This window comes from Pantherophis guttatus, chromosome 3 (assembly GCF_059756535.1).
Source record: "Pantherophis guttatus breed Tessera chromosome 3, ASM5975653v1, whole genome shotgun sequence".
Classification (NCBI taxonomy): Eukaryota; Metazoa; Chordata; class Lepidosauria; order Squamata; family Colubridae; genus Pantherophis; species Pantherophis guttatus.
In genome coordinates, this window is record NC_142065.1 from 91,502,394 (window position 1) to 91,526,484 (window position 24,091).

Here is a 24,091-nt window from a genome sequence, read left to right on the forward strand (position 1 = left end):
CTGAAAGTTTCTTGGTGACATTTCCAAAATAAGCAATTTACAACAAAAGTTAATTAAATTATGTCTATGTCTATCTATATTTCAGTGGTTGAATATACAAATCATGCTATCTTTTAATTTTGTTAATTATGGTTTGGTGATTCAATCGCAATTATTTTGATCCATATGTATTAAACTATCAAACACAATTTTCAAACCATAAAAGACGAATTCACTCACTATCGTAAACTAAAATCAAACGAACCCTACTACAGTACATTGTCAACTTATGTTGTAATTACAGCACCAATTATCCTAAACTTATTTGCAGTTTATGAAATACAGAAATACAGACTGAAGGATACTTTGTTTTTAATTTTATAATTATCTTTGTTTGCCTTCAGGGCACTTATTGACATAATGGAATAAGCATAGATAAAACTTCAAAATAATAATGCAAAGCCCATCCCATATCTGCCCTACAAAGATAGTACTGATCTAAATTCAGGATTGCAATAAACATTACTGTGATTATAGATAATCATATCTCTATCTCTCTATGAAATACTTTAAAATACACTGTCAGAGGTAATGTTTTTGTGGCATCACATCCAAGGGACAGTAGGTTTTTGGAATGTTACAATGAAGTCACTGTAAGGGCCAGGACCAAACGTTTATTTGTTGTTTGTTTAGCATTTCTCTAGAGACTCAATACATTTATCTGAAGCCCATCAGAATCTTACAAGGCCTAACCCAGACATTAGGAATACGCTTAACGCATGAACATTTCCAACAGTACAAATCAATGATTTGTACTTCAGTAAAGATTCCAAGAATAAGGCCTGGAGAGACATTTAAAAGCTGCTAATACTACTTACTACAGGGGTGTCAAACTTGCGTTGTTGTCATGGCGGCATGACGTATTGGGACTTTCCCCGCCTTCGCTAAACTGGGTAGGGGCGGGGCCAGCATATGATGCATCTGGCCTTGGGCCGCAAGTTTGACACCCCTGGCTCAGTAGTAGGTTTCAATTTAGTTTGCTACTGGTTTGCTCATGCGCGCTTGCTCGCGTGCAATGCTTCTGCGCATGCGCATAAGCATCCAGGTGGTTGGGCGGAGCCTCCCACCGCCGCCGCTACCAATTCACTCAAACTGGGGTGAACTGGTAGCAAGCCACCGCTGCCCTGGCTTAGTACTATATAAATTATGAAGATGGACAGCATAAATCACCTCCTTGCCACCAGTTCTAAAAGCATGGCTTACTAATAAACCATGGTTCGGTTTAAATGAGTTAGTATGTTGCACAAAGATACCCTCCATAAGGCCAAGAGCTTATCCAGTTTCCTCCATCATTCAACTGATAACACTTAGTTGGAAGGCAACAAATTGGCCTCCTTGCTGCCAGCAGTAACAGGAAAACAGCAGTTTTGATAACAACTGCTGGAGGGGGAGAGACAATGGATGTACCTACGTATGTATAGTCTATTTTCATATTGCCCAATAGTAGGCAATATTTCCTGTTGATGATTCTTACAAGAATTAGGAAAATCTTACAAGGTCAGTACAGCTCTTTAACCTAAATAAGTGTTCCATTCTGTGTTCAGAAACACAATAATTTCTAAGCAAAGCTGCTTAGGATTGCCTAAATTGAAAGGGCATTGGATTTCGTATGTTGATGACCCTGAATGCAATAATACAGGGATCCCCAATCCCTGGGCCATGGACCAGTATCAGCCAGTGGCCTCTTAGGAACTTTAGGAACTGGGCTGCACAGTGAACCCAACTCTAAACTGTGCATGCAAGGGATCTAGTATGCACGCCTCCCACCCCCACCCCCCAAACCATGGAAAAATTGTCTTCCACAAAACTGATCTCATAGGTTACATACATAGGTTGGAGACCGCTCAATATTTGTCACTGATGAGATTCATTTATGCCTTGCATTATGCCGCAAGGTGCTTAGGCTGCTTTTTGGGCTGAATCCAACCACTGTACTTTGTATAAATTTGCTTAATTAAGGCCTATATAACAAACCGTAGTTCAAGAAACCATAGTTTGGTATGATCCTAAGATTCTCAGTCCTTTTGCTTTTTTAAAGGTAGCAAAAGAGGTGAAAGGGCAAAGAACCACACTGAATGTTATGTTTGACAACCGTGTTGTAAGAAATATAATTCTCAGAGCAATGACATAGAGATGCACAAACATAACTCCAAGAGCTTTTTGTTCTACGAAAATTAGAAGGGTGATTCACTCCTACATCCTAATGAGCTGCTATGGGCTGGTTTTTTAAATAGCAATTATGGTGGCCTCACAAACAACAATAAGCCATAAAGCGATGACTCCAAACTGAAGTACCTAGATTTACACAATGCACCATTCCAAAAACTGTCAACAATAATGGCTAAAACATGATCTGTAGTTATTTTCAGATGAGGCAATTATCAAAATAGGCAAAAGATGGACAACCTGATGACCATAGTTCTTAACAATAACAACAAACATCTCCACCACTGACACCATAAAAGAACCCAGAGCAGAATACAAATTTAAAAAGCTATATTTAATAAAAGGAATCAAAAGTAAAACAAACCCCCATAAAACAATAAAAAATTATACCCACTAGAGAAGAACTAAAACAAGGATTCATTTTAAAGAGTAGTCAAAGAATCCAATCCAAGAGCAATTGTGGTAAATGCCCAGGAGAAGAAACATGTTGCCAATTGTCAAGTAAAACAAGACATCACTAGGGCTATTTTTCCTCCCCTAGGAAAGTTCCTCAACTTTCTATGAAGAAGGCCCTACTCTAAATTGAAAGTCAGCCTCATTGGTGATGTTACTTGGGCGATATAGTGGGAGGTAGTCTCTTACATTTCATTAAAATCAACAAGAAGTTGATATACTGCAAAGCACTAGTGTCCAACATTACCTTCATGTTCAATAAAACCTCTGTTCACAAGCCAGTCCCTTAATGGAAGATGGCTACAGGAAAGATAGCAATAAAATGAAGATGGCAGGGAACATCCTAGAAATGGTAGCAGACAGCAACTTGTTTGATTTGCCTTCCATCAAATGTGCCGTATGATAAGAGACAATTGATATTTTAGCAACAAGAATGGTACAGTTCTCTCATAGCAACCATTTTCTGAATGCATATTTGCACATTTCAAAGCTACCAATAGGCTAGGGAAAAAAAGTGATCTATCAAAACAAGTATTTCTTGATCAATGTTGGTTCCAATTCAAGTATGATGTAAATAATGTCACAAAACAAAAAGTTTTTTTCCCCCAGAATGAAACAATTGAAGTACTATGAAAACATAACACAAAAGCCACATTTACATTTTGGTAAATTGTCTGTTGTTTTCCTGAATAGTAAGCCCATATGTTTACAAGACCTATGACTCTCTGTGTGGAGAGTAACTGATTTGAGAGATGTTATAATGGTCTTCTGTGTCTGGTATCATTTTCTAAATTTTGCTTCATGCAAAGAAATAATATGCTTCTGTGTTTCATACTGCATTATTTGTCATCCTTTCCTCAATTATCTTTGAAATCTTAATTAAATCAATGCAGACCAGGACAACTATGGACAGTCTATAAAATAGTATTCTGAATAGTGGCATTTTGATCAATAGAGTAGTTTGTAAACAGAAAACAGTCAACTCTCTTGCTTGTATGTTTACTAAACCCTTTATCTTAGAATAAATTACACATTTCTCCAAGTTGGTCATGTGTGTCTATTTACTTGGAAATTATTCACTGACTTCACTGAGGCATAGTGCCTCTATGGGACACAATCAACACACAGAATTGTAGCTTACAGTTCACACATTCATACACATCCCCTGATTTCTGTGTACTTGATGCTTGAACTCTTTTGGTGACTAGGAGCTGAAATTTAGGAATGTGGTTTCACTTGTTTACCAGACAAGAATTATTTCAACATTACCACTATGCATAATTAAAATGTTTTTCAAGATTGTACCTGCAAAGTAAAATCCTATAGTATGTGGCAGATAATAACAGTATGCCATTTCTGAAATTTAGGTATTGTTCTAAATTTCCAGTACATCAGCATTTTTAGGCACAAACATTCAAAGAAGAGGAAACACAAAGTCTTGAAAGATAATAAAAAACCCTGCACAAACAGACAGACAGTTGAATGTAAATCTTGCTACTCACTTGTACCTTAACTTGATAATTTGTAACAGCTACTTCCCACAGGATACATATTCTAAGAGAGGTACCTTTTAACCTTTTATCAGGAACAAATCACAACTGTTATCTTGTTACATTTTATATTAAATTCAACAGTTGAAGAGGTGAAAGTAGAAAGGTACTCTTTCTCCATTATTCTATAGTAGACAATAACAAAACAGAGGAGAGAGACTGAACAATGACAGATGGTCACCTTGTAATGCTTTGGGAGACGCCTCCTTTTTCTTTTTTGGGGGATAAATATTCCCCGAAAGCCTTTGATGGGAAAAAGGCTACTCTTCCCCCTACAGCCTACTTTGCAATCAAAAGACGCTCCCCCTTTTCATACTTCTTTCAACCTTCTCCCAATGGATTAGACAAGGAGAAAACCCCGAGCATTGTTTTGAAAGGACACAACTGTGTTTCACCTAATCTGAATGACTAATCATAACCCCCAGATGTCAAGAACACAATTCAACATTTCTGTTTTCAGTTTATCCCCACCCCCCTCTATTTAAATGGAAAATACAGGGTCTATTTAAGGAGGAGGTCAACGGAAAGGAAGTAACCTTTTGCACACAAACTGATGGGAGGGCTGATTTTTAAAAAATCATTCACAGGGAGGCAATCCACATCATTCACTGTAACCCAAATCGCAATTGTAGCAGTGACACAAACATATGATCGAACATTGTGCAATAATAATATCGATAGCCTCTTTTGAGTTATTTTCCTTGATTCCTTTTGTTGTTATTATTATTCTTGTCTTCAACGGATGAGTGATTTACACACCTAGACCATAAAAGAAACAGAGCAAGAATCCAGAATGGCAGAAAAGGAGGCGCTACAAGAAGCATCAACCTACCTGTCCCAAAGGCTTTGGCCACTAGCCACGCTAGATTACAGGCGATCTTTGCTCGGGCGAAATCGTAGTGATCAAACGGTTTGATGGCTGGGACAATGAACGTCTTCTTCATCTCCTTGACGTCCGCAGCATCCCCCATTTTTTCTTCCCTCTCCCTCCCCCTCCCCGGCCCACGGAACCTCTTCCCTCCCCCTCCCTCCCCCTACAAGGGATCTTCTACATGATTCTACTGCCGGAAGGGGCCGCGCTGGGAAAAACCGGGCATCTGTCAAAACCCCGAATCACGTTTGGACCTCGATTTTGTTGCGGCAGAAGAAGCGAGGCGGGCGCGACGTTTCACCGGCAGCGATCTCCCTCTCCGCCTCTCTTTCCCCGCTGCATAGGAATGTGTGGAAAGGGCTTGGGTGCCCTCTTTTTTTTTTTTTCCTCCCTCCTTTCTCCTCGGGCGCTTTGTCTCGATCGATCCCGACCGCCAATCGCGAAATAACGCAAAAAATAAGGGCAACTTCGGAAGATTCCTCAGGCGGATCGTCTTTCCTGCGCCGTCCTCGCTCTTGAAAAGGAGCACCTCTCCGGCGAGCCGAAAGAGATTCCCTCTCTCCTCTTTCTGCCCTTCCAACCGAAGGCGGCGGGGGCGGGAAAAGGAGTCCGAGTGGGAGGGAGGGAGGTGGCGGCGGGGCTTTTCCTGCAGTAGCTGAAAGAGGAAGGGGAACAGGAGGCGGCGGCGGCGGCGGCTGGGAGATGGCCAGCAGCTCTCCAGACCCGGCGGGACTGCCCAACCAGCCTGGCGCGCCACAGCAGGAAAGATAGGCGGCGGAGCTGGGTGTGGCGCGCGTTGCTCTTTTCCTTCGCTCCCGGGTCCTCTCCGTTTCCTTCCGCGCCTCAGCTCCAAAAGGAGCCCCGTCCTGCCCTCCCTCTGCCCTTTTACGCGGCTGCCTTGCCAAAACCTGCCGCCGTTTCGGCGCTCGCTCTCCCTCCCCCCCTCCCGTTTCTGCCGCTGTCGGTGCTACAGCCGCACTAGGCTGGGGAAGAAGGGGGAAAAAAAAAAAAGAGGAGGAGGAGGAGGAGGAGAAGGGAAGAAGAAGAAAAAAAAAGCAGCCGGGCACGCAGACGCATGCGCGCTCCGCTGCCTCGCCACAGCCCCCTTCCTCATGGTGAACGGGCTTCGGCTTGGGCGGAGCTGGGGGAGGGAGGGAGAGACAGAGGGGGGCGCACCAGAAGGGACAGAAAAGCGGAGCGGTCTTTCCGTGACGTCCGGCGTGACTCGGGGTGGGTCACGTGGCCGACCGGCTTTACAGTTGCCGTTCTTGATGCGGGTTGGGGCGCTCCCCATCATCCGAGGTGCATCCTCGGAGCAGAAGGGAGGCTGGACCCCTCGGGATAAATGGGATGATCGCCGGAGAGCGCAATTGCAAAAGGAGGAGGGCGCTGGAAGGCCTGGAGCAGAGGCTTCGGCGGGGAACCAAATTCGGCCGCGATGCTTACAAGGAATACCCCCCCCTTTTTTTTTTTTTTTGCAAAGGAGGACGCCTTGGAACCGATGTCCGAGGCCTGGAAAGGAACACCTAACTAACCGGTCCTGGGGTTTGGTTCATTTAAATGTATTAGGAAGATGCTTTTTTTCCCTTCCCCATTTCATGTAGGGTTAAGATGGTTATGGACATCTTCTGAGTCTCAGAAAATCGTACATGTGATGAAGTGGGTTTTTAGTTGACAAGGGATTTTGGTTCTATGTTTTGATGCTTTTTTTCCTCAGATATTTTTTTAATTCTCAGGAATCTGTTTATGAGAGAGAACCGGTTTGCTGCTAGTGATTCAAGGCGCCAGGCTAGAAACTGATAGACCTTGAGTTCTAATCCGGACTTAGGTGTGAAGACAGCTGGGTGATCTTGAGTCAGTCACTCTCTGTGCAGTGGTGGGATTCAAATTTTTTTACTACCGGTTCTATGGGCGTGGCTTAGTGGGTGTGGCATGGCTTGGTGGGTGTGGCTTGGTGGGCATGGCAGGGGAAGGATACTGTAAAATCTCCATTCCCTCCCCACTCCAGGGGAAGGTTACTACAAAATCCCAATTTCCTCCCGATCATCTGGGACTCGGGGAGGCAGAGAATAGATGGGGGCAGGGCCATCTATTTACCGGTTCTCTGAACTACTCAAAATTTCTGCTTCCAGTTCTCCAGAACTGGTCAGAACCTGCTGAATACCACCTCTGTCTCTGTGTCAGCTTCTGAAAATCGTTGCCAAGAAAATTGGAAGGACTTGTCCAGGCAGTTGAAAAAGTATTAATTTAACCTTCCCTATCTTGAGGCATGAGTATATAATACAGGTGGAATATAATCCATGTATGTTTCAATATAAACATAAACATGGACATAAACATAAACATAAACATAAACATAAACATGGAGGGCCAGTCTTTCTGAATCTGACCGGACACTAGTAAGATCCCACATTAGGAATTACCTAGTGGCGATAAAAGCAGCGAAATGTAGCTATTTTGCTGCTCTTATTGCATCATCAGATAACCGCCTGGCTGCCCTCTTTAGGGTGACCCGCTCCCTGCTCCATCAGGAAGCGCGGGAGGACCCCTTGGAGGGTAGAGCCGAGGATTTTGTTCAGTATCTGTATGACAAAATCACTCAGATTCGGGAAGATTTGGACTCCGACTGGGTAGTCTCAGGGGGAGAGACAGGGGCAGGTCTTGAGAATGTTATCTGGGATGAGTTTGATCCTGTGACCCCTGAGGACGTGGACAGGATTCTGGGTAGACTGAACGCGACCACTTGTTTATTGGACCCGTGTCCTTCCTGGTTAGTACTGGCTTCCCGGGAAGTGACACGAGGCTGGCTCCAGGGGATTATAAATGCTTCGCTGGGTGAGGGTGACTTTCCCGCCGCCTTGAAAGAGGTGGTAGTGAGGCCTCTCCTCAAGAAGCCTTCCCTGGACCTGGCAATGTTGGTAAATTATCGTCCGGTCTCCAACCTTCGCTTCGTGGCGAAGGTTGTTGAGAGTGTGGTCGCGCAACAGCTCCCCCAGCACCTGGATGAAACGACGTATCTAGATCTGTTCCAGTCGGGCTTCAGGCCCAGGTACAGCATGGAAACAGCATTGGTCGCGTTGGTAGATGATCTCTGGAGGGCTCGGGACAGGGGATGCTCCTCTGTCCTGGCCCTGTTAGATCTCTCAGCGGCTTTTGATACCATCGACCATGGTATCATGCTGCACTGGCTGGAAGAGTTAGGGGTGGAAGCCACTGTGTTGCAGTGGTTCTCCTCCTTTCTCTCTGACCGGTCGCAGTCTGTGTTGACAGGGGGGCAGAGGTCAACCCCGAGGCCCCTCATATGTGGGGTGCCACAAGGGTTGGTCGTCTCGCCCCTCCTGTTCAACATTTATGTGAAGCCGCTGGGCGAGATCATCCGTGGTTTTGGGGTGAAGTACCACCAGTACGCTGACGACACCCAGCTGTACATCTCCACCCCAGACTACCCCAACGATGCCCTTGAAGTGATGTCCCGGTTCCTGGAGGCCGTGCGGATCTGGATGGGGAGGAATAGGCTCAGGCTCAACCCATCCAAGACCGAGTGGCTGTGGTTTCCGACATCCCGATATAGTCAGTGGGTGCCATCACTGACTATTGGGGGCGAATCATTGGCCCCCACGGAGAGGGCACGCAACTTGGGCGTCCTCCTGGATTCACAGCTGTCTTTAGAAGAGCACTTGACGGCTGTGACCGGGAGGATTTTTCATCAGGTTCGCCTGATTCGCCAGTTGCGTCCCTTTCTGGATCGGGACTCGTTACGCACGGTCACTCATGCCCTTGTCACCTCCCGCCTGGACTACTGCAACACTGTCTACATGGGGCTCCCCTTGAGGAGCACCCGGAGGCTCCAACTGGCGCAGAGTGCGGCCGCGCGGGTGGTAATGGGAGTGACATGGTGCTCCCATGTAACACCTCTCCTGCGCGAGCTGCACTCGGCTCCCGGTGGTCTTCCGGATGCGCTTCAAAGTTTTGGTTACCACCTTTAAAGCGCTCCATGGCTTAGGACCTTGTGGGTACTTGCGGGACTGCCTACTACCACCAATAGCCTCCCACCGGCCGGTACGCTCCCATAGAGAGGGGCTCCTCCGGGTGCCGTCGGCCAAACAATGCCGACTGGCGGCCCCCAGGGGGAGAGCCTTGTCTGTGGGGGCACCTACTATCTGGAATGAGCTCCCCCCAGAGATACGGAGGATCCCGGATCTGTGCATCTTCCGCTGCGCTTTAAAGACCTTATTATTTCACCAGGCGGGCCTGGCCTAATTTTCTCCCTCTTTCATAAAAGATTTTTAATTTTTAAATATCTTTTAGCATTTTATATATTCAATTTTAAAATTGGTTTTAAATAGTTTGGGGTTTTAAATTTGTTGGAGCCAAAATTATTTAACTTGATTTTATTCTACTTTTAAATTTTGTATGTATGTGTTTTATTGTTTGGCTGTGCACCGCCCTGAGTCCTTCGGGAGTAGGGCGGTATAGAAATCAAATCAAATCAAATAAATAAAAATAAATAAATAAATAATACTGTAAAATTATACAGTGGAATCACAAACGAAATGAAGAGCATAAAAATAGCAGATCAAACCAGCATGACATTTTAGACTGCCTGGACAACTGAGCCTTGCTCAAATAGGGAGGGCATTCCAGGGCTAGATTAACTGCATAAAGAAATCTTTTGAGTGCAAAATCCAGAGAGATTTCCTGAAGCTCTTAAGAACAGTTGACCTCTTGTGCTAAGCTTTTGTTTGTTAAATCATGGTTTAATGAATAAACCACACTTGACTGGCTTATTAATTATAAGCCAAAGAAACCTTATCAATCTATTATGAAGACAGTAGCATTAAAAGTAGAATCAATGAGCATCAAATTCAAAAAGGTTAACTCTCATAAACATTTATTGAAATAAACCATGGAGTTGGGGGTTTATATGTATAGCCGAGACACTGTCAACCACCTCAATTTTAAACTGATGTGGAGTAACTGAATGTATTTGGGCTACAAGCTATAACCTATGTGCATGATTTCCTGAGAATAAATTTTACAGCACAATAAAACATTTATTTTTCAATTATCAAAGGAACTTAGAATTGTATTGTACAGCTGATTTGTTAAGGATTCTTCCCAAAAAGCAGGTAAAGTGAGTTTGATGAGCCATTATGAAGTTCACTGTACTATGTTGGAAAGAAGGGACTGTTCTAACAAAAAGGCATTTACATTCTTACGAACCTGTATTTAGTATAAATATAAATGTTATATTTTCACTTGAAAAACTTGCTCAACTTGAACTTGGAATTAGGTTCAAATAGCATTTCTGCTTTTAATTCTGCAGTCTATATTTTATGTTTTCGTTGTCATAGAGAACTATAGTTTCAGTCAGAGCTGTATAAATTGTTATAACTTGGAGCAAGTTTTAAAGACATCTCAGGCTTTTTCTTTCTAATTATAAATTGTTTAAAGGTATAAAAATCAGGGTCAAATTTTATTATACAGCAAGTAAAAATAATATTTCGGGATCTGAATGCTTACTTTTCTTCCCTGTATGCTGTCATAAAATCTGCAAATTGAAATTATTTTATGCAAATAGTGCTTAAAGCATATGTGGTAGTACATTATTACCATGTTTCCCTGAAAATAAGACCAGGTCTTATATTAATTTTTGCTCCAAAAGATGCATTAGGACTTCTTTTCTGGTTAGATCTTATTTTTGGGGAAATACGGTACTAAATGCATCCATCTGGTTGCCAACCTTAATTGAGTCTTATTTTGGGGATAGGGCTTATATTACAGCATGAAAAATCATGCTAGGACTTATTTTCCGGTTGGGTCTTATTTTCGGGGAAACAGGATAGATATATTGGATGCCAGTATTTTTTGAGACATACACAACTGGCTACCACTATAATGGTTGTAGGCTCCTTTAAATCTATGAACTAATGAGAATCTTTCTTAAACTTAAAATAATATTTGGAAAACTATCAGGCACCTTTTATCATGAATTATAATATCTGGAGAGAGGCACAGTCTTTTTACCAAGCAGCAACACCCTCTAGCCTGGTGGTAGAACAATGATTGTACTCTATTTCAGGGATCCCCAACCTATGGACCACAGCCCACTACCAGACCGTGGCCCATTCAGAATTGGGCCACATGAGTGGCTGGTCAGAGTGTGTGCACCTCAACCCAGCAGGCAATCTCACACATGCATGTCGGCTCACTGCTTATGCAAATCACACTGTGTGCATGTGTGCTGGCCCACCACTTGCACTAGGGCGACGTGCGCATATGTGTGTGTGCTGGTATTCTGCTCACATGGTCCAGTTCCTCTCCCCCGCCCAGCTGGGCTGCCAAGCCAGAAAGGTTGGGAACCACAGCTCTGTTTTATATCCATTATATTCTGGAGATGGATTGATTGATTAATGTTCTGGAGAAGTGTACTGATTACATGTATGTATTACATGTATGTATGTATTACATGTATGTAACAAAGTCCAGTTATTTAAAATGGACAAGTTGGAGAAGTTGCCATTCCGAATATGTACTGTATAAAGAAGTGACTGTCTCTCATTTTTCTACTAAAATTTGCAACTTGAATCTGGCTAGGGAGGGAAACATGGACAAAGATGGGGAAAAGTTACATAAAGAGGATTCCTTGCTTTATCGCTTTAAGAAACGTTTCACACAAAATATAATCAACTCTCACAAGTTTACACATTGGAGAGGAGGATTGGTAGAGGAGACCTGCGCCCTATGCTTGAAGTGCTGCCCACTGGTCTTTGAGTCAGCAGAAAATACGGTCAGCATTTGCTGCTTCACTTGCCAGTTCCCATCATGTATCTATTGCCAGTTTCCAATCACTGCAGTCTCTTGACTGTTCTCCAAGGTGGCAAAGCCTAATATTATGTATTTTGAGGCTGTCTTTGGTTAATGTAGGGGTACAGGTAGCCTTTAACCTATGACTGTAATAGAACCTGGCAATTACAGTTGTAAGTTGTAATGATTGTAAAGTGGGTCATCACGTAACTAGACCTGTTTTTATGATCCTTTTTTGTAGTGGTCATTAAGTAAACATTGCGGCTGGTAAGCGAACCCATTGTTTACCTTGGGCTCGTTTTCACTAGAAACCAGACGTTAATGCCAGTTTCCAGGAAAATTGTTACAAAACGCAGTCCAATGATTGCATGATGTTGCAAAGGGCTGTAAATATGGATCAGTTGCTGAGCATCCAAATACAGTCACCTGACCGCAGGTAGTGTGGCATCAGAATTTCAAAATTGGGTTGTAAATTCTTTTTGGGCGGGGGTCTGTTGTAATATCAAATGGACCAGTCTTAAGTTGAGGACTATCTGTAATAGGGAAAATGCTACTTCAATACTGGTGCAGCTGTGGATGATTTACGTCTGTCTCACTGGGGATAAAATGAAGGCAATATCCATGATGATGATGATGATGATGTGTGTGTGTGTGTGTATGTGTGTGTGTGTGTATACATGCCTTTGTGTCAGTTTTTGGCTTCTGGTGGTGGTTTGCCATTGCCTGTTTCCTAGGGCTGAGAGAGAGAGAGAGAGACTGGCCTAAAATCACTCAGATTGCTTCATTCCTAAGTGTTAAGCGTTGTACCTTTTGATTCTTGACGAACGCATCTTGTCTTGTTATGTACACTGAGAGCATATGCACCAAGACAAATTCCTTGTGTGTCCAATCACACTTGGCCAATAAAGAATTCTATATCTATCTATCTAAGATAGAATCAGGACCTGTGGTCTCCAGATCCTAAACCTAGTCTGATGCCTTAACTGCTACACCAAATTGGTCATAGAAGAGAATGAGAAAAACAAGGTCAGAATGTTGGTGTTATGTTTGGAGGCAAATGGGCAAAGGCTCAGTGTCTTTCTAATAATCTTCTCCACTGCCATCCATTGCTGAAAGCTCTTCACTTTTTCATAAAGTGATTTGAGAGTGAATAGAATGTATCTTAGTAAGTGAACCTAGATAAGATGGCAAGAAGAAGATCAATAAGGAAAAGATCAGCAGTGGCACATATATCTCCTGTACTAGTTGTCTTCTCTAATATGTAAATTCATGAGAATTGTAAGTTTTCTGCAATGCACATTCAGTTCAGATAGAAAGGTGGTGAAACTTGACATGTCTAGTCAGCTTTTGGCATGAACTGTGGGTACCTCTACATCATCTGGGTGTACCAGTTCATTATCAACAGCAAGCCCGTGTCTCTATAAAGCCATCAATATTGAAGAGTTTTTCCCCATCTGGTTCTACGCACGTTTAATTGAACTCAGAGCAAAGCTAGTTTTGTTCTGTGCACAGCTCTGTCAAATGTCTGGATAGTTCATTTTCCCATTGTTGGGAACCTGTGCTTCACTCTACCTCCTGCCTTCACCTTCTGCTTCTTGATACCTGTCTGTAGGCATTGTTTAAAAGGAATCTCTCCCTTTTCTGTTGTAGCTGTTAACAGGTAATGTGCAAACATGGTTAGAAGTGCTGAAGAAAATGCTTGCCTGTGGTATCCCAACATATTTCCCCCCGTCATTAATTTTCAAGAGTCTTGCATCATTAAATGCAAGAGAAAATATGTCTTTGGTGCCGATAACCTTTCCTGCAGAGCAATTAATCAATTTTTGTTTAAAAAGAAACTTTCAACAAATGTGAGCTAAAAATATAGACAGGAATGAAGGAACAGTAACCAATTACATTATTTCCCTTTTTGCTAATCTGAGAGTTATTGCTCTCAGCAATACTGTTATTGCTTCTGGAACTGGGATAGCTTATGGGTGGGACACTGATGAGATTTCTTTTTTGCACCTTAATATTGCTGATCTGGAGAAGAGTGGTGATTTGTTTGGTGCTTCCTGGAAACATTTGTTTTCAGTTAGAACAGTGATAAAAAAGTATGTTTGTGGCCAGTCCTCTAAATGTGACTTTTACAGGTCTGTAAAGCAAAGGAAAACTGAAGCAGAGTCATGGTTTTACTTAGCAACCTGTTCACAAAAGGACTACCTACTTTATAAATACTTGATTAGCATTTCTTAGGGAAGACCTATCCAAAAGCCTACACCTTAGTTTGGTGGGCAAACTAAGAAAGGAAGCAGGAAGAAATGAAACAGAATTACAGGCTACCAGGCTTTGCATATCAGACAAGGTCAATGAGCTTGGCTAGAGGACTCTAAAGAGGAGACAGAGATGGCAACTAACTGCCTTACAATCTGTTTTTAATACCGTATTTAGAATAATGAAGGGAAGATAATTAAGAATGGAGCATTCAAAAGTTGTCTCAATTTGCATTACCAAGATAACAATTTTCTATCTGTTACTGCATCTAAGATACATCATCATCCATTTCTCTGGAGAAGCCTGCAAGAATTGAAAGCGTGCACTTTGTCACCATTTTTGGTGGCATTGCTTATTATATTTATATTCTTTCTTTCCTCTGGGATCTATAAACAGAGTACATAGCACACTTCCTTTAAATTTATCCCCTCAACTCATCGCCCTTGTGAATAGATTGGGTGAACAGATAGCTAGTCCCAATTGTATGCTTTTTTGTTCAATCAGTGCTATTGTTTTTTAATCTTAACCTGTTACAAAACTAACAAGTCACTTTACTTAATCGTTATTCCTTCTTGCCTGAGTTGGCATTTCAGTAGCAACTTTTCCAAATATGGGAGCCATTTGGGAACTTTAATTACATCTTCCAGGAAACCTGGCTGCCAGGACCACCTGAGAGATACAGGTTGAGGAAATTAATTGTATAGCCATTGGGTGGACATTGCTTCTTGATATCAGTGGGACACATTTGTAAACAAAGCTATTTTTGTTTCACTGATATGAAAAGGATTTAAATGCTACTCATGTCTCTGAGCCTGTCTGCACTTGTCTGTCTTCTGAGCATTTCAGCTTCATAGAAGACAGCATTAATAAATTCATTTGTTTCATGGCCTACCTCCCCATTAGAAATATTGCTCAATTGGCTAACAATAAAATGCAGCTGAAAGAACAGAGTTATAATTTAAATATTATTAATTAAATAAAATTGTGGCTTCCCAGAAACTACCTGTTGCAAGCATTTTTGGTTGCTCAATGATTTTCGTTGCAGCCACTTCATCTATTTATGTATGTAGTCTATATAGCTGCAAGACAAGAAGGTAGCAATAGCAGACTGGGTGAATATTAATGATGGTGGAAATACAAGAAGAAGAGTCTGTACCTTTTAAAGATGAAGTATTGGCTTGAAAGATTGGCTTACATAAAAAAGAGAAAATAATGTCCTGAGGAACATTGGAATGTTTCTTTTAATTTAGTCATACGCTGTGCCTGAAAGAATTCTTAAGATTACTAAAAAAAAAGTAGTATTGGGAACTGGAGATGCAGAAAATGAAGCTGTGGAAAGATTAATGCCCAAGAAGCTCTGATGAAGTTTCACCATGGTTGAGTTCCCTTTATCACCATAGCATCTCACAAAGTATGAGTTAAAAGGGATCCTATAAGTCACTGAAAGTCATCCAAGTCCCTATGCAGCGTAGGCATCCGTGTCCCTATGCAATGGTGGTGTCCAATAATCCATACACAGTTAACGGCCATACAGCCACAGTTTCAAAACTTCCAGCAATGGGAAGTCCAATATTGCTCTAGGTCAGGAGTGTCAAACTCGCGTTGTCATGGCATCATCACATGATGTATCTCGACTTTTTCCCCTTTTGCTAAATCAGGTGTGGGCGTGGCCAGCACGTGATGCATTGGCCCATGGGCTGCGAGTTTGAAACCACTGCTCTAGGCAGTCTTATACACTGGTTAACAGCTTTTACTGATTATAAATTCTATAATTTTTTTATAAATGATAAAAACTGATTATAAAAAATAATGTTTGAATTTTCTTTGTGTTAAATTCAATTCTGATCCTTGTCCAGTCCTTGGTTTCCACATAGAACAGATATTTGTAAACCCTCATCTTCCCTTTTGCAAGTTAAATGTACCCAGTTCCTCTAACATTTCTCATTGAGCTTGGTTTCCAGACTTAATATTCTGATGGCTTTCTTATAAAGCCACTCCAGCTTCTCCATGATTATTTTAAAGTGCAGAGCCCTAGATTTGAGGTAGTACTCCCAACTGCAATTTAACAAGTGCAAAATAAGATGGTAGGGTTTACTCCCTGTGAACTGGATGCAGGAATTCTATTAATGCAGACCAAGATTGTATTGCCTTTTTAACAATGAATCATGCTGCTTGCTTATGTTCAGCTGATAAATTACCAGGACTCTTAGTTCCTTTTCACATGGACTGTCCCCAAGACAGAGCTCCCACATACTTATAAACTTGATTTTTTTTTCCATATAAGGCCTAAACTTGTGATCAGAAGAAGCAATAGCCAACTACTTCTGTATTGTTGCCATAAAAACTGGCATTAATGTAATCACCAAGAACTGAACCCTAGTGGAAGGTATTTTCCCCCTGTTGCTATCATGGCCTTTCCTGTTAGGATTTTTCAATGTGTTTACTGTGACACAATGCACTACAAACTAGCCAACTAAAGTTGATGTGACTGAAGAAATTTATACATTCATAAAGCTTTATCTTATCATGATGTACAAACCTATTGAGATTAATTTATGTTTCAGTGTGTTATGTTAGTCCGGACAACTGCTTCAATTAAACAAAATATAATTAATAATAATAATAATAATAATAATAATAATAATAATAATAATAATGCTCGGCAGTTCGAGTCTTGCTGGCTCAAGGTTGACTCAGCCTTGCATCCTTCCAAGGTTGGTAAAATGAGGACCCAGATTGTTGGGGGCAATATGCTGATTCTGTAAACCGCTTAGAGAGAAGGCTGTAAAGCACTGTGAAGTGGTATATAAGTCTTAGTGCTAGTGCTATGTATTATTTGAAAACAGCTATTTACAATCTTCCCAATCCCATGTATATATACTTCATAACATCTTGTCTAAAACTTTTATAATAACATGAATCATTTCTGAGATCTATTTTGTGCTATTAAAAAAAATCTTAAGGCATATCTGCATTGCTCCCTTCAGCAAATCTTGTTCTGCGTTCATGCCATCTTGACTCTTAAGCATGTTTGTCATACAAGGACAGCCAATAAATTTAAACCGACTGGACTTTCACTCTCTTTGTTTGAGAATCAAATTATTTATATATATATATAGGAATGATTTTGTTCTCTGTCTGTACTTCATGCCCTTTTGGCATCTATCTATCTATCTATCTATCTATCTATCTATCTATCTATCTATCTATCTATCTATCTATCTATCTATCTACTGTATCTCTCACCCTCTCCCTTTCTCCCCTCCCCATCCCCGTCTGTCTGTCTCAAAAGGGCATGAAGTACAGACAGAGGACAAAATTATTCTCAATATATTACAAGGTTAAATGCTTTGTGTGCCATGGAGAAAACCGATATAATTGAATCCAGTGAGCTGGATCCTTTTCTATGCCTCCCAAATAGCAGCAGCAAATCCTGAGAGTTGCTGTTGCTGAAGACTGAAACAAACTTGAACAGAGATGAATTAATCATCATAGTATGAGAACCAGTTTGCCATACGGGCCAATTAGTGAGTCACTGGAATGACAACCTCCAGGGATGCTGATCACATTGGATGTGGTGCAAAAGATGATTCCTGACTCTGACTCAGAAACTACATGAAATACACTTAAGAATATGTCATAAATCTGTGGCTGCACTACTCTCTGTGTTGAAAACAGTTGGGGTGTGTGTTTGTGATATAAGAACAGGCTTCTTATAAGCAACTACTCCAGCCAGGGAGAGCTTGTCCCAAGTAGGTTGCTTTGGTGCCTTCTTGGTTACCTTCCCAACAGTCAGTGAAAACCAGCTATTTGCTTGGTTAGTTTTTATTTTAACTGCTTATAACCATAATTCAGACCAGAATTGCCATTGCTCAGCAAGGGCGTTGTTAAGTGAGTTGCACCTGATTTTATGACCTTGTTGCCATGGTTGTTAAGTGAATCTCTGCGGTTGTTAAGGGAATCACACAATTGTTGAGGAAATCCAGCTTTCCCCATTGACTTTGCTTGTAAGAAGTTGGCTGGGAAGGTCACAAATGGCCTCAGGACATTGCAACTGTCATACATATATATGCTGGCTGCCACTTGCCCAAATTTTGATCATGTGACCTTGGGGATGCTGTGATGGTCAAAAGTGAGAGGACCAGTCGTAAGTCACTTTTTTCAGTACTGTTGTAATTTTGAACAATCACTAAACGAATGGTTATAAGCAGGGGTGAAATCCAGCCGGTTCTGACAGGTTCTGGAGAATCGGTAGTGGAAATTTTGAGTAGTTTGGAGAACCGGCAAATACCACCTCTGGCTGGCCCCAGAGCGGGGTGGGAATGGAGATTTTGCAGTATCCTTCCCCTGCCACGCCCACCAAGCCACGTCCACCAAGCCATACCACGTCTACCAAGCCACGCCCACAAAACCGGTAGTAAAAAAATTTGAATTTCACCACTGGTTATAAATTGAGGACTACCTGTATATTTGTTATCTATTATAAAGAGTGATCCTCCAAGAAAAACAAGTTTTTGAAAGTTATGTTTTAAAATAACATTTTGAAATAACGTATAAAATCTCTTTCTGCTTCAGAGTAAGATAAATGTGTGCAGGTAGAATTTTGAATAGGTAAAATCAGTTTTTCTTTCTTTTAAAGCAGATGCTACTTCAGCTTTATTTTCTTTGCATAGAGTCCACACATACCTTGCTTCAAGTGAACAAAATGCACAAAAGGAGTAGATAACAATGGCTAGCCAGCCTCACATATGCTATTGAAGGAAAGGAATATTTAAAAAATAGGCTGAAATATGTAAATAGCAGTCTCAATTCCATCACTGGGAATTCAGTCTTCTGTATCTTTTAATCACAGCAGAACAACAATTTCTCATAGAAATACTTCCACAAGAATTATGGAATATTAGGCTATTTATCTCCATGTAAATCATACAGAGGAACAGAAGTCGCTGTTGTGCACTGATGACATGACAGCTGCAGCTTGGTACACAATTAATAATGAGACATAGTAAATAAAATTTGGCACTCAGGAATTGCTTCAATAAATATATCTCAAATAGGCATGTTAAATGTCTGATATTGACTCCATACATTACAATAAAGCATTGATTCTTTGGTTTATTGAAACTGGGGTGGAATGGTTAGTCTTTTGTGCCAAAGAAGCAATGTTATACTTTAGCACAGGAGTGTACCATGCTTGTTGGGGAATTCTGGGAGTTGAAGTCCACAAATCTTAAAAGTTGCCAAGGTTAGATACCCCTGGTTTACCCACCTCAGAAGGATGGAAGGCTGAGTCAACAGTGTGAGTGTGTGTGTGTGTGTGTGTAACAGCCTAGCAATATATGAATTTATCAAGATGAAGGGGTTAAGGCTAGCATTACAGAATGTGAGATGACAAATTCATTGACATATTCAGTCATTCTGAAAAGGCCTTTGGCCATGTTATCCTTTGATCATTATCCTTCGTCATGACCCCATTTCTTCTGCAGGCTAAGCTGCCTATTATCTGACTTCCCCTGGCTATAGCTGTTCCCCATTTCCCTAGCTCATCCCCACATACCATTATACAACCAGAGTCCCAGGTATCAACTTCATCACCGTTGGTGTTTGGGTCACATCAAGGATTCTATCTTTTTGCTCATGACTAAATGGGACTTACTACAGTTAAAGCTAAGATGTCTTCAGTATGAGCATGTTTACGCCTCATTCCTTTCAACTCATCTCAAACGCCTTGAAAACAATGCCAGGATGGAGAAGGAAAATTAAGCTGAGGGATATCAGTTGTACTAGTACTGCTGCTGCCTTTCACTTAATGGGAAAAGAACAGGACTCAAATGGAGAAATGGGTGATGGCATGATGTTAGAGGACAGAATGAGGACAGAGTGCTGTATCCCTGGCAGTTTACTCCTTTAGGATGGTAGCAATGTAATAAGATTGAGTTGGCAGTCCAGCTGAGTTCTGGGAAGAAAGGGATGTTTAGTGTGACCTGTTGCATTTTGTTGTTTGTTATTTGCCTCGTGCAACATCTCATGTGCTGGTCCTGAATTGCATCTTGTGCAAAAAAATCATAAGCAGCGCAAAAAAATCATAAGCAGTGCAGATCCAATGGGTCAGATCTCCTAGGAAGCCCATTTTCTCTTTTAGTGATAGGTCACTTCCCCCCTCCCCCCCCAAAATTATTCATTGCATCTTAGTTTCACTGTTAAATAAACAAGAATAGTTTTCTTAAAATAGTATTATTGAATATTGTCTTTCTCCCTAAAAATATGTATTAGCCATAATCGTACTAGTTTTCACTCTATATTTGCCTTCTCCATTAATTTACCATTAGAATTACTAAATGCATGTTTACACAATTTTTATATGATACTTTCTGTCACAATCAGATACATAGCCATTGTGGGGTTTTCTTTTTCTGATTAAGTTCTTTGTTAGGTAGCTTTGGATTTGGGGCTTTAGAAAAATGTAAACATTCTATCTCTCTCTCATTCTAATAAATTTTGTTACCTTTTTTTCTCTCAACAACAAATCTTTGGCATCTCCGATTTGTAACACACACATTATGGAATGTTCTTGACATATTTAAATATAAAAAAATATCAAATGCAATTTACTGTATATGATTTTATAATAAAAACACATTCCTCCTGCAACAACATTCAGTAATGATTTGATTAGTCACACATTTATTGAATTTGCTTCTGACAATATATTAACTTTTCTTTCCAATTTTTTTTCCATGGTGCTGTTTACATTAAGAATTTTAGAAACATTTATCTATTTGTCACCAGCCATTTTTTAATTAACTGGTTTGACAGGTTTTTATAAATGTGAGACCTGAGTTCTATTATCTATTCCCAGTAGACTGGCTATATTTCAGCTATCGGTCCTGGGTTTGAAAATCCTGATGACCACTAGATGGAACGAAAGAGAAATAGAAAATGATTTAATTCTTTGCTGCCAACTAGGGATTATCCGGATTTTTTTTTAAAGCCCAAGACTGACAGCTATAATATAATGGACTGTCAATATAACCTTGAGCAATGGGAGAAAGAACTGCAGACTTAAGACAATGGTCAGGCAAGAGAATCTGAATTCAAATCAAAAATGTAATTTCAGAAAACATCTTATATTTTACCTTCCTTTGTTCTCTTTAGGCTAAAGAATGGATAAGGTATGGGAGTATCAGATATGTAAGATTCTGTTACTATAACCCTAAAATAAAAGGACATATTAACATTTTTAACTTTGGTTTACTTGTCTGATCTCCCTCATAAAGCAAATATCTAGGCTTTCTGTATAAATGTATTGTATATTATTAAATCAGACTACTAAGGTATCTTGTTCACAGAATTTATACATTGTTCTAAGCTACACTTGTTGCCTAACATTAATAAACTTAACAGAATCTGCTGAGTCAAATCCAAACAATGTTATGACTGATTCAAATATTACATTAGACCATGTTTAAGTGTGGCTTGGTATTGTAGACTGCACTCATTTTGATTTATAAACACAATGTGATTTATTAACACATGATTAGCCATGATTGATGGCTAATCATGATGTGTTAACCCAAGCAATTGAGAATTGGCATGATGATATTCCGTCTCTTCTTTCTCCACCTCCGTACCTGGGCAAGAGCTCGGCGTTTGGCTGAGCGGGAGGGGTCTCGTTACCCCACCGTGCCGCTTCTCACAGGAGCTCTTCAGAATGCATGCTCCCGGCTGTGGCTGAGCCGGGAGCATGTGCACACATGGGAAGACTCTCCTTAAGCAAGCCGCTGCCCATCCTGCACGCACCTTTCCTGAGCTTCGGCGCTTGCTTGAGGAGGGTCTCCCTGCGCGTGCGCATGCTCCTGGCTCAGCCACAGCCGGCCAGGCCAGTATGATTTATGTTGTTTGCTTATTTAACATCCATGACTATCACTAAGTGTTGTATCTAATGTTTTATGATGAGTGTATTTTTACAGTAACTCTGATAATGATCTATCACTGTTGGTGTATATACACTGAGAGCTTATGCACTGGAGACAAATTCCTTGCGTGTCTAATCACACTTGGCCTATAAAGAATTCTAATTCTAATTATGTAGTGAGTGAGTTTTCCTATTGTTTCTATGTCCTTGACCTCTGTATGCTTCCTTTTTCAAAATTAGTGATGTTTATCCTAATGTTTAAACTGGGCTAAATATCATTTTCAAAAGTTCTACCGTATTTTCCGGTGTATAAGACAACTTTTTAACACATGAAAATCTTGTTTCCAATCAAGCAGGCAATCAAGCAGGCAGGGAGTTGTGGACCAACTCCCAGAATTCCTCAGCCAGCAAAACAAAGCTGGCTGAGGAATTCTGGGAGTTGAAGTCTACAAGTCTTAAAGTTGCCAAGGTTGGAGACCCCTGTTCTATTGGGTAAGGTTTTTTCCCCTTTGGGAGCTTTAAAAAAAATAGTTAATTGGGTTTTTTTTTAGTTGTTCTTTTTTAGACCTAGCCATTTAAAGTTTAGGAAGTTTTAAATTTAGCTTTCATATAAAAATAAAAATAAAAATAAAATAATATTTGTGCAGCTTTCTGAGATTTAGTGTGTTTCTGTAGTGTTTCACTCTAACTACACAAAGACACAAAATCTCACAAAGCTGTATGTGGAATTTTGTGTGTGTTAAGTGTGAAAGTTGTTTTTTTGGGCTTTTTGTGGCTGTGTGAGGTTCCTGCTTGTTGCAGGGGTCATTTTGGGTCTAGCACAGCTGCTTTTACATTGTGGGTGAGCCAGTTGATGTTTTTTAATTTTTATTTGGTGTGTGTTGGAAGAGGGGTAGTCTTATACGGCGAGTATAGCCCAAACCCTATATTTTAACAGGAAAAGTCGGGGGTTGTCTTATATGCCCAGTCGTCTTATACGCCGGAAAATATGGTATTTTACCTCCCAACCCACATATCTTTTTTTTTAAAAAAATAAAATTTTCAATTCTAGTTTTGGGAAGTAAAATTGGTATTTGCAATTTGCCCAAATTGGGCAAATCCTAAGCATTAGCAAGAGAGAAAAAGAAATAAAGCTTAGAAAGGAAAGGGGAAGGGAAGGACATCAGGGATACTGCGCACTGAACAGGGCTGCAATCTAGCACAAAGTAGAACAGGGTTTGGAGCATGCTATTGAATATATTTACATTCAGGATTAAGAGAAAAGAATTCTTAATCAAAAGACACTATTAAAATGTGTTTTAATCCTTTTAATTTTTTCTTAGCTGGAAAAACAGGGGAGGAACTGGAGTCACAGGCCAAGCCTTGCTCCTTATATGTGAACCCTTTATATAAATATTTTGTTAACTGAAAGGAAGTTCTTGACTGATCCACTTCATGCAGTTCTCATGTTTCAAACTACAGCTAAAGAAGGATGCAGATCAATGGAGGAACTTTCAAGCTGTATGAGGCTCAAGTGAATGTTATAGAAAGTGAAATTGAGTTGTAATACCTGCTCTACCATTGGTGACTAAAATAAATTTAATTTAAATTTTATTAAACAAGGAAAGAGTCTGTAGGACCTTCAAAAAGCCAGGTTCAAGGTTCAAGGCCAGGTTAAAGTTATTAACTTTAAAGATTTTTTTTTAATCAGAATGGTAAGAGGCTCTTGCAGCTGTTTAAGAATTTCCATTATCCCATAAAGAGTAAGGCATGATGAAAATACATAGTAGCACCTGCTATTTCCTCAAATTTCTACATTCTAGAACTAGAAAAAAAAACCTTCTGAGATTCATTTGATTTTTATAATTCAAATTGACATTGAAATGATATTGTAATCTCTGACAATTAGATAGGCATATTAGATAAAAGATTAGACTTCAGGAAAGAAGTCAGTATTTATTGACAAGTGGCTGTTATTGTGAGGGAAAAAAAACTGTAAATTGACATGGAAGTCAGTAAATCCCATTGAAGTCAATGGAAATTGTTTGAGTAAACCTA

At 40.5% G+C, this 24,091-nt stretch overlaps 2 protein-coding genes across 6 annotated transcripts in view; one reads left to right on the plus strand and one right to left on the minus strand.

Annotated features, from left to right (window-relative positions):
- CAMSAP2 (calmodulin regulated spectrin associated protein family member 2) overlaps positions 1–24,091 on the minus strand; it is a 106,875-nt gene that overhangs the window by 79,856 nt on the left and 2,928 nt on the right. Inside the window, exon 1 of one of the 4 annotated variants that reach the window (XM_034437422.3) lies at positions 5,041–5,653. The exons of 2 other annotated variants lie outside the window; for them this stretch is intronic. In XM_034437422.3, the coding sequence (XP_034293313.1) occupies positions 5,041–5,179 (139 nt within the window). In that variant the 5' untranslated portion in view covers positions 5,180–5,653. Of the gene's footprint in view, positions 1–5,040; positions 5,654–24,091 lie in introns of those variants that run through there. One more of the 4 variants, XM_034437421.3, reaches the window with a different exon arrangement.
- DDX59 (DEAD-box helicase 59) overlaps positions 5,744–24,091 on the plus strand; it is a 34,998-nt gene continuing 16,650 nt past the window's right edge. Inside the window, exon 1 of one of the 2 annotated variants that reach the window (XM_034437429.3) lies at positions 5,744–5,863. The gene's annotated coding sequence lies outside the window, so the exon portion shown is untranslated. Of the gene's footprint in view, positions 5,864–6,845; positions 6,956–24,091 lie in introns of those variants that run through there. The other variant, XM_087890034.1, reaches the window with a different exon arrangement.